This window comes from Semicossyphus pulcher, unplaced genomic scaffold (assembly GCF_022749685.1).
Source record: "Semicossyphus pulcher isolate SPU_LCO1_2020_fin unplaced genomic scaffold, fSemPul1.0.p SCAF_8, whole genome shotgun sequence".
NCBI classification, from domain to species: domain Eukaryota; kingdom Metazoa; phylum Chordata; class Actinopteri; order Labriformes; family Labridae; genus Semicossyphus; species Semicossyphus pulcher.
The window spans coordinates 17546713-17557130 of record NW_027211759.1 but is presented as its reverse complement, the minus strand read 5'-3'; the positions used below and the strand labels follow the sequence as shown (position 1 = coordinate 17557130).

The following is a 10418-nucleotide window of genomic DNA, read 5'->3' as shown; positions in this document are numbered from 1 at the left end:
TTTTGTGTTCATTGTATATATTTTCCCCCTCAAATCATCTTATATGATTTTTAGACTGCTTCCATATTTTATTATATTTTATTTCCATTATATTTAATACGTTCCACTTTTTAAATGGAGCCTCCCGGCTAAAGAATTCACACAGTTGTACTTGTATAACCGGAGTGAAAATAGGTATCTTGAATCATGTATATAGATTTAAAATATGAAGTTACACCAATACACCTGTTGATTAACTCACCTTATATGCCATCTTATAATGACTAACATGAATGAGGAGAAAGACATGTCTGTCTTTCTGTATCAGGATGTTTAACAGGTTGTACTGTGGACAGCTCCTGGTGCTGAAATGAAGTCAGATGTAGAGACCCAGGGTTAAAAGCAACCCCTGTGGGGGTCATAAAATATGGATAAAACCAGTTCAGACTGATGGTCTGAACATCTTGTGTAGCCTTTAAAAAAAAAAATTAAAAAAAAAAGCCAAGACAGAACATGTTGAACCACTGTTTTATTTTTTTTTATTCAAATACAAGTTTAATTCTGCAGCATTAATTAAGTGAGTGAGTTAATTAAGTAATTATTAATGTCTTAAAGAGTTTTTTCCTGAGCCTTCACATGCACCTAAAGTAGAATTTATTTAATATATTTGCTGGAAGGAAACATAACTCGTCCTAATAATAACAACAAATATCCCTCCTTCATTTGGCCTGTGGCCTCCTCTCCTTCCTCCTGACAAACTTTACAAGCAGAAATAAAAATATGTTGATGACCCTGCGTTCTCCAGCAGGGCTCCTCTTTGAATGGTGTTGGATCACTGAGTGAGTTCAGCCCACAGTGAGGGAATCGGTATATCCTGGTGTGAGTCAACTCTCCTCAGACTGTGGGTCGATGGTGCTGACTGAGCCAGGACAGCTAATAAATCACCTCCTGCCGTCCTAAAATGGCGGGGTTGTGATTGGGGAGGGAAGGGAGCCGTGAGCGAGGGTTAATGAATACAGGCCACATCGATCTGCTTCCTCTCTCCCTCTCTTTCTCTCCCTCTCTCGCTCTCTCTCCCACCATGCACTCCTCTATTCTCAGGCCAAATGCTGCTCCAGCACTTTGCTGACCTGCCACACTAAGCACAGGCTGAGTGGAGAGGGATCCACAGGGGCAGGGAGACATCGAGCAGTGGCTAAGGCGAGGTAATAGCTAATGCTAGCAGCTAATTAGAGCCGTCAGTTCTAACTACAGGAGGAGGTGAAGCTGCTTTGGTGAAACAGTCTCTAATAGTAACCAAGCAATAGCTGTTGTTTTGCCTGTCTGGCAGATAAACACCTCTAAGAGCACTATTAGCATTAGCAGGAGTGAGTAACTGTGGTAGTGCTAGCTTCAGCAACCTGGCAGTTGCACTATTAGTCACAGCCTGTGGGAGTCTTGACCCGTATGGCTCAATAGAATATGTGTTTGGCCCGTGACCACGGGGTCAGCTAGCAACGCCTGTCTCCAGCTTTTAACCCTCACTCACTTCAGGAGGAACAGCTGCTTCCAGCCATCAATGTGTTTCACAACTCAGCAGCCAGCCGCGAGAGTGAGCAGTGTCAGAGAAGCTACAGCAGTACAATGTGTTTTATTACCGGCCATCTAATGTAAGTGCAGCAGCGACACGGTAGCACTCTCAGAGCCATCTAGCGTCCCGGCTTGAACCTTCTGTGGCGGTAACAGCCCGCACAATCTAATTGGGTCACGCACACACACACATTTATCAGCATGTAGATTCAACTCCCTGCGTTATTCAATTTCCCCTTTAACCCTGATACAGTTTTGTAGGGCAGCATGTCACTCGCTCAGTATTGACCCAACCCACTGTAGCCTCACTCTTCCCTACATCACACTACTTTTTGCCTACATATGTTTAGCTCCATCCAAGTGAGGTATATGCCAACACCCTCCATAGATTGAAACTCTCAACTGCCTTAAATGTTTTGTCTTTTTTTGTTTTTGCGTTTGAGGCCAGGTGGCAGTACATGCTGTGGTCGAAGGATTCCCCCTCCAGCAGACAAAGCCACTACAATGTCTAGCCACAGCAACATTAATGTTAAAGTGACAGAGCAGCTGATGCGATGGAGCAGAGAGGTTTGGCCGATATCAGGGGGTCTATCCCCTAAGTCTATTTTTATTTATGACAGGTCCACGAGGACAAACTGCTTTAGATATTACGAACTTTGATTGAAAAGGTGAGGGCATCGCACAGATTTGAGGGCTGAGGGTCTTAGACGCAATATCCATTGCTTTAAGATCTCAGATCATGTGCCAAACTACGCTTGTAGCATCAAAGATTCGGCGTTTACAGTTAATGATTCTATAATTGACTCACGCTTAGGTGAATAAATCTCGTTAAACAGCGCACACCATGCCGTTTCAATGAAATAACTTAAGCTGACTGCTCCATATGCTTGTCAAGCACCAGAGGTCGTCCAGAGTAACGACAAGGTCACATCTTTATATGCATGATGAAAGAAGGCAGGAATGAATGCTGAGGTACACTACCTTGATGATAGGTGCAAATAAAGCTCTGCCGTATTTTGATCAGGCAAAAAAAAAAAAGTCTGACTGCTGATTCGTCATGTGTAATTTAATATGATGGACAGCGCAAAATATGACATTTAAAATGATACGGCTGATTTTTAATACGTATTTACCTTATATTGGAATTGACACACTGTAATACAAGATGCTATATCGCACTACAGAGTAATTCCATAAAACACCGTCTGATTTACCCCACAGTATATATTCATTTTCATATGGTAATAAATCCTTACCGCTGAGGTCGCCTCACATATAGAGATGGACGACCAGACTACAGAGGCTGCGGCTCTTCGAACATGATACACTATTGATGTAAACACTAAAAAGCACAAAGAAATACAGAGAGATGATGAGAGCGAGGCAGCCATGAAGACAGCAGGAGGAGCCTTCAGTTATTCAGCATGCTAACTGACCTTTACATGTGCATGCCCCTTGTAATAGCATTGACACAGCAGCTACAACCATGACCATCAATTATCTGACCAACACCTTAACTAATACTCTGGATTTGGAGGTTGTCCTCATGTGTCTTTCTCTTGGTTGTTTGCTCTTACAACAGGATGGAGCAGGAAAAAAAGCCTCCACTGATGAGGCAGTCTCAAAGTGAATATATTTTACATTGATCATCGCTAATTATGCTAAAATGACAATAAATGGTAAGACAGTTGTTACAACTGAAGTACAGTAATCCCTCACATCCCTGCCATGCTCGGACTGTCCTCCACTCCTCCCTGTAAAGCACATTTGCTAATTGAAAGCGAATCAGTATGTGCATGCTACTTTACAAAACACAGATGTTAGATGGAAAAACAAAGGGAATAAAAAAATAATAGTTATTTCAGCCCTCTTGAAGCCATTCTTTGATGCTGGAAAAAAAAAGAAAAGCACGAGATAGAAGTTTAATTCATTCCCTTTGTTGCACACACACAATACTTCTCACAAAATACTATAGGGCACTGAAGGACAGTTTGGAGTCTTCTTTAATTCAAAGGCATAAAGTGCTCACTTCACACACAATAAGTGTGTAAATAACAACTTATTATTTTTTCCACAAAAGCATACATCGTATGGCCATCGTTCATTTCTAATTGATTTCAGTGCCGTCTGCTACTATAAACATGAAGGCACAGGCAGGTTGGCACGAGTTATAAACATTGATATATGCACAGCATGCATTACACGATACAATAAAGAGCACTTTTGGACCAGAATTCATCTCTTAAATCATTGCAAGTAAGCTGCACAGCAAGGGGAGGCTTTATTCACCATTTTCTTTAAAAGTATCCCAAATGTAATTCTGAACACTGATGCATTAATCCTCATTCTTGCATCGGTTGTATTGTACGTTGCATGCATTTAAATGACCTCCAATTTCACTTCATCCTCTTTATGATCCAATAGCGGAATGCAAAATTCCAGTCATGCCCGTTCTACTTTATACATTTGAATTAAAACTGTAATCGACAGTGGCACATTTATTATTGTCTGCATGTGCTGTGTGTTTCCATCTTTCTCCAGACCATAACCCCGGTAGCAAATATATATGTGACAGAGGGAGGGAGGAGAGGCGAAGAATGTGGTCATTAACCAAAGGCAGCGAGGGAGACTCCTTCTCCTGCATTCAAATGATGCTTAATCCAACACTATCAACACTCCTCTCATCCCACCTACTCCTCATCCCTCTTTTCCTCTGCCTTTCTCTGCTATTTCACAGAGGAAGCTACTATGCAGTATGTTCCCTCATCTGTCTCCCTCATCCTTCTCCTCTATCCCTATTTATCTAATTTCTCTCTTCCTTCTATAGGCTCCTTTCCCCTATTTCACCAAGGACGTGGATATATCTCCTCCCACCCGGCCCCATCTTTCTCCCCCACTCTCTCGGTAAGTCTCTTTTCCTCTATCTCTCCGTCTTTCTCTCTCATCTTTCTAAGAGATAACTGTGTGCAAGCTCTTTCATCTTTCTCCTCCCTCAAGAGAAAACTGCCCAGCAGACACAGAGAAGCAGAGTCAGCATTTCAGTCCTCTATGATGTCACGGACCCCCGGACCCCCCCCCCCCCCACCACCTACAAAACACTCACACACGCATGATAAATCCTCTAACACTGAGTAAAGTAAGAAAAACCAGACATGAAAAACAACTTTTTTTCTTTGTTCCTTATGGAATTAATGCCTGAGGGAAACACTCACCAAACTGTGGCTTACGAGAGGTAAGGAATCGCATCAAGCCGCATCTCCACTGGTGCACTGCTGTTCTCACGATACAGAGAGACAGAGAAAACACAAAACCACTCTGGAGTTGGAGTAGAAAGTCTGACCTCTTGTCTCTATGTGATACATGGGAACGGGAGGCTTTCAGTTTAAACGATAGGTTCGGGGGAGGTAGTGTGGAGACAAGTGAGAGAGCTGGGAACATCGGCACAGGTAAGTGATCTAGCGACTCAGACTAAAGAAATAAGGCAACACGTGAGAAACAGAGACCGAAAGGGAGAGAGAAAGAGAGGAGAAGATGGTTACAATGAGGGGAGGGAGAAGGAGGGATACGGGAGGAGGGGAGGTTGAATGTGTTAATACACAGGAACACTGCATCAAACCAATGCACTGCTCTGAGGCTGGCTGAGCAGCTGAGAGGAGTGCGTCAGCAGTACATTCACGTTCCCACTGAAGGACAAAGGGAGGGGGCAGAGCGAGCATCTTAGCTGCCTGCAACACCGACACGGAGGGGGGGAATAGAGAAAAGAGAGAGATTGGAGAATAAACAAGAGGAGGAGATGTGGATTAGAATGCTGCTCCTGCTGCTTCTGTGACGGTGGGCTGCCTGTTTGAGTGCTCGCGTGCCGCCTCCTCTCCATCTCTCTCTCTCACACACTCTCTCCTTCGCGCACTCTATCTTCCTCCTGCTCTTGATCTGTCACTGGTTCTCTCTCTCCTTCTCTCTCCTTCTGTCTCTCTTTTCCTCTCTCTCTCTCCCTCTCTCTCTCTCTGTTCTACTCTGGCTACTGCAGCAGTCCACCAGCCAGCCGCAAGTCTGACAGCCACACACATGGCTAACTGCCACAACTTACTACCTCAGCCCTGGAGAAAAAACTAACAAATAAGCAAGCAGAAGAACACTGCAGGAGACAGCCCGGGGACAAACAGCAAGTGGAGAGAAGAATCCTCAATACCTTTCTCTGTTTTTGGATACAGATACGGAGCCCACTTCCTCACACATCCTTTGAGCGTCATCCTGTCTTTTCTCTCATTGCAGAAGAGGACAAGAGTGCTCTCTCTCTCTCTTCCGACAGCCTTTTGCGAAGCTCCAACAGTGCAGCGCATCCCCCTCTCCACCCCCCACCCAGCGCCACCATCTCTCCCACCACCCCAAACCCCCCCCTCCCCCCAGGAGGAATAGACGGATTACTGCTAACTGTGCACACGGCAGCCTGCAGCTGCTCTGACCAGGGCCAGCGCAACGTTGGGAGGAAGCAAGAGGAACACAGAGGAGGAGAGGAGAGGGGGATGACTGTGCCGGGAGTTCTTTAGCCTTTTTCTGTCTCTCAGTCTCTGTCACAACGGGGCTAATCAGCGACCGAGTAGCCCTTGGCAAAGTCACAGTGAGGGAGGTCTCTCCACCAAACAGGCGACCAGCGGAGGAGCCAACACATGTATCAGGAGCCGACAGAACTGGGGATTTTTATTTATTTCAGTTGGTCACTTCTTCTCTCCTCCTCTGCCGTCTTTAACTGCGCTATGGATCATTGTGATTTATCCACAGTGGAGCTGCATTTTGGAGTCTGCAGCCTGGCAGGGGGGCAGTTAGTGGGGGCAGAAGGGATCCAGGCACCTGCTAAGCCTTCATGGCCTTACCTCTGCCTGTGAGTGCTTTTCATGCTGCTTTCAGTCTTTAATAGTAGGAGCCATTTTGTACCCTGGGCTAATAGAGGGGCCACCTCACTTTTTCAGAAAGGGAAAACAAGAAAACATCAATCTCATGTCTGTCCATGGAAAGGAATTATAAATGAATGTGATGCATGACTGTTTCTTTTAACATTTGGAAAGAGGCAAAAAGGACCACTTCCAAACTAATGAGGTACGTCACTGATACTGTTATTCATCCTTCTTACATTGCTGCACTGCTTTTCCTCTGCTACTATTCTTGTATTAATCTCTCTCACTCTGTCTCCCTCTCTGTCCCTCTTTTTTCCCTTCTCTCTCCCTCACATCTATTTTGATGTAGCATCTCCCTGCACTGTCGATGGAACTTGGGAGCCTTGAGTTGCTCCAGCCAGGCTAGGGTGGTCTGTCCTCTGGTGTGTGCCGTCTCCCCCCACCATGCAGAATAATGAGCCCTCCGCACCATGAGTCCTTTGGGCCAGGTTAGTGTGCAGCCTACCTGGAACGCAGCTCTGCTCGCCGTGATCTCTCTCATGGTGCCTACCTTCAGTATGTGCCAGTCCACAGGCCCTGCGTTGGGCTCGGCTAACCCACAGAACTGTCCAGGTGTGTGCTCCTGCACTAACCAGCTCAGCAAGGTGGTGTGTACCCGCCGAGGCCTGATAAGGGTTCCTCCAAATATCCCAGCCAACACCAGGTACCTGAACCTGATGGAAAACAGCATAGAGACCATACAGGCAGATACATTCAGGCACCTGCATCACCTGGAGGTACTGCAGTTGGGCAGAAATGCTATCAGACAGATTGAGGTTGGGGCCTTCAATGGCTTGACCAGTCTCAATACCCTGGAGCTGTTTGACAACAGGCTGACAGTGATACCCAGTGGAGCTTTTGAGTACCTGTCAAAGTTGAGAGAGTTATGGCTTAGAAACAATCCCATTGAGAGCATCCCCTCCTATGCCTTCAACCGCGTCCCCTCCCTCATGAGACTGGACCTCGGAGAGCTGAGGAAGTTGGAGTACATCTCTGATGGCGCATTTGAGGGCCTTCAAAACCTCAAGTATCTCAACTTGGGGATGTGCAACCTGCAAGAATTTCCTAATCTTTCACCACTAGTGGGATTGGAGGAGCTGGAAATATCTGAAAACGTTTTCCCTGAACTGAAGCCTGGGGCCTTTCGTGGGCTTAAGAATTTACGCAAACTATGGATTATGAACTCTGTAATCACTACCATCGAGAGGAATGCATTTGATGACATCACAGCCTTAGTGGAGCTGAACTTAGCCCATAATAACCTCTCGTCCCTCCCTCATAACCTCTTCACTCCTCTACAGTACCTGGTGGAGTTACACCTGCACCACAACCCTTGGCGATGTGACTGTGATGTAGTGTGGCTCTCCTGGTGGCTCAGAGAATACATTCCCACAAATTCCACCTGCTGTGGACGATGCCACACCCCGATCCACATGAGAGGTCGATACCTGGTGGAAGTCGACCAGACCACCTTTCAGTGTTCGGCGCCATTCATACTGGACGCTCCAAGAGATCTGAACATCTCGGCAGCAAGGGTGGCAGAACTGAAGTGTCGCACTGCTGCCATGAGCTCAGTCCGATGGCTTCTCCCCAATGGCACTGTACTGACCCATGGCTCTGCTCACCCACGGATATCTGTCCTGAACGACGGGACGCTGAACTTCTCCAACGTTCTCCCTTCAGACACAGGGGTATATACATGCATGGTGAGCAATATGGCAGGAAATTCCAATGCCTCTGCCTACCTAAACGTCAGCAATGCCGAACTCAACACATCTAATCTGTCATATTTTACCACCGTAACGGTGGAAGTTTTGGAGCCCACAGTGGAGGAGACCCCTAAACCCAAGCCTACTGTCCCTGCCTCACCCTCTGTCTTTCAGCCTGTCTTCATCTCCACACCTACTGTGCTCTTCCAGAGCACTCAAACTCCAAGGCAGGTGTCAATCCCCACTGCCAGAGTCCCTAGTGGGCCAGCTGCCAGCCTGGATGAGGTGATGAAAACCACCAAAATCATCATTGGCTGTTTTGTGGCTGTTACCTTGCTGGCAGCTGCCATGTTGATAGCATTCTACAAGTTGCGTAAGCGGCATCAACAGAGGAGCACGGTGGCGGCAGCCAGGACCATAGAAATCATTCAAATGGAGGAAGAAGTTCCTCCTGTTCCACCACCCACCTCTGGATCTAGTGGCTCTGATGACACAGGGTTGGTACTGCCTACATTAGTGGAACACAACAGCAACACCTTTAAGCCTGGGTATGTGTCCTCCACCTCAGCCCGCCAAGGGGGCTATGGAGCCCACTGGACCCAGAACAACTCTCTTCATCGCTCAGTCAGACAGCATCACAGCCACATCAGCACCATTACTGATCCCTACATCATTAAGACTTCTCATGGCAAGGAAAAGGTTCAAGAGACCCAAATCTGAGACATGCTCCATATGGATCTATCTCTGACTCTGCCCCAACCTCTCCTCTTCACTTATCTGCTCACGAGTCCATGCAATAGAATGCACAAAGAACAAAACGGTAACTTTCTTTTGTACAGAAGTGCAAAACAGAGACAGTTTTTTGTTTCTTGTACATGCCTATACATAAGTATATAAATATGAAAAAATATGAATATATATAAATGAAACTACCGTCAGGCAGTGGTGAGACACGCAGATTATATTACAAAAGAAAGTAAATTGAAACTATTTTCTAATAACTGGTGACTTCTATTTAAAAAAGACAAAGATACTGAATTGCTTTTGTGATTGATAATAGAAGAAGGTACTGTCTACTCTAGGAAAAGAGGCGTTTAGTTTGTTTTTTGAGAATATTTAGGATGCAGTAAAAAACTCTTTATACAGGCACCAGTTTCTAAATACAGCCCCAAATGTAAGCTCCAGTTTTTACCGTGCCAAATATTATATGCAATAAAATGGTATTTCCAGACTAAGGAACACAAAAAGACACACAAGTAAAATCTAGATAGATAGAAACATTTGTTCAAGGATAGCAGCGTAATGGCACAGATAGAATGTGCTGTTCAGTAGCTATCAGCCAAATGCTTTTGGACTGCAGTGAATTTCTGCAGCTAAGGTTTAACCCTCTGTTTGCCGGAGCTAAGCTGCGTTTATTTGACAGTGCCAGTGCTTCTTAGTTGTAGCGTATCTAAACATTTTTAGTTAGTGTGCACATGATTCCCCACTGGTTTAACTGGCAAAGATGAAGTGCAGGCTAATAACAGTTGTTGCAAATTCTTTGTTCTGTTATTGGTTGCATTTTGTATTATTTCTTTTCCCTTAGGTTTTACATGCTTCTTAATGGCTTGTGTAGTGTTTAGGGCTAATTTATTAATGCATTACAGCAGTTGCCTGACTTGTCTCTGCAAGGGCTCATTCCGATGCTAATTTTTCAAAGGAACAGACATGTGGTGCAGTGATACAGGTCCTTGCTGACCATTCGGCTTTTGGGGAAAAAAAAAACACACACACAGACGATTAAAGAGAAACAAAATGAATGTCTGACACTGGGGCTTTTCCATGGACTACATTGAAACATTACTTTGTTTTTCCTTGAACAGTTTATTTTGAGCAACACTATTTTTATGGAGAGACTAAGGAGGCTATGAAAAATAAAAACCTTTGGTTTGTATTTCTCTAATCAGAAAAACTTTCATGTGATGTTTTTTCTTCTCTCTGAATATATTTACATTTGTGTGTAAGTTGTTTAATCGTAAAAGCTGGAGGCAGCATTGTAAATCGTATCTTACCCAAATCCCCCATCTTACGGTCCTATGCATTTACTTAGTGTCTGCATGAATGGGTCTTTAAGTAACTGGTGTACAATGCTGCATTATACCCCACAGTGGGGCTCTATGCAGGTCAGATAGGCTGCTGGTCTTTGATGCCTCAGCTTAGTTCTTAACATTGATTTCTCAGTGACTGTGAA

General features: G+C 45.0%; 1 protein-coding gene across 1 annotated transcript; it reads left to right on the top strand.

Annotated features, from left to right (window-relative positions):
* Positions 1-5568: 5568 nt before the first annotated feature.
* lrrc4.2 (leucine rich repeat containing 4.2) lies at positions 5569-10121 on the top strand. Its single transcript, XM_069687084.1, has 2 exons — positions 5569-6642; positions 6790-10121. Exon 2 carries the CDS (start codon positions 6911-6913, stop codon positions 8906-8908), a length of 1998 nt encoding a protein of 665 aa, XP_069543185.1. The 5' UTR covers positions 5569-6642; positions 6790-6910; the 3' UTR covers positions 8909-10121.
* Positions 10122-10418: the final 297 nt, after the last annotated feature.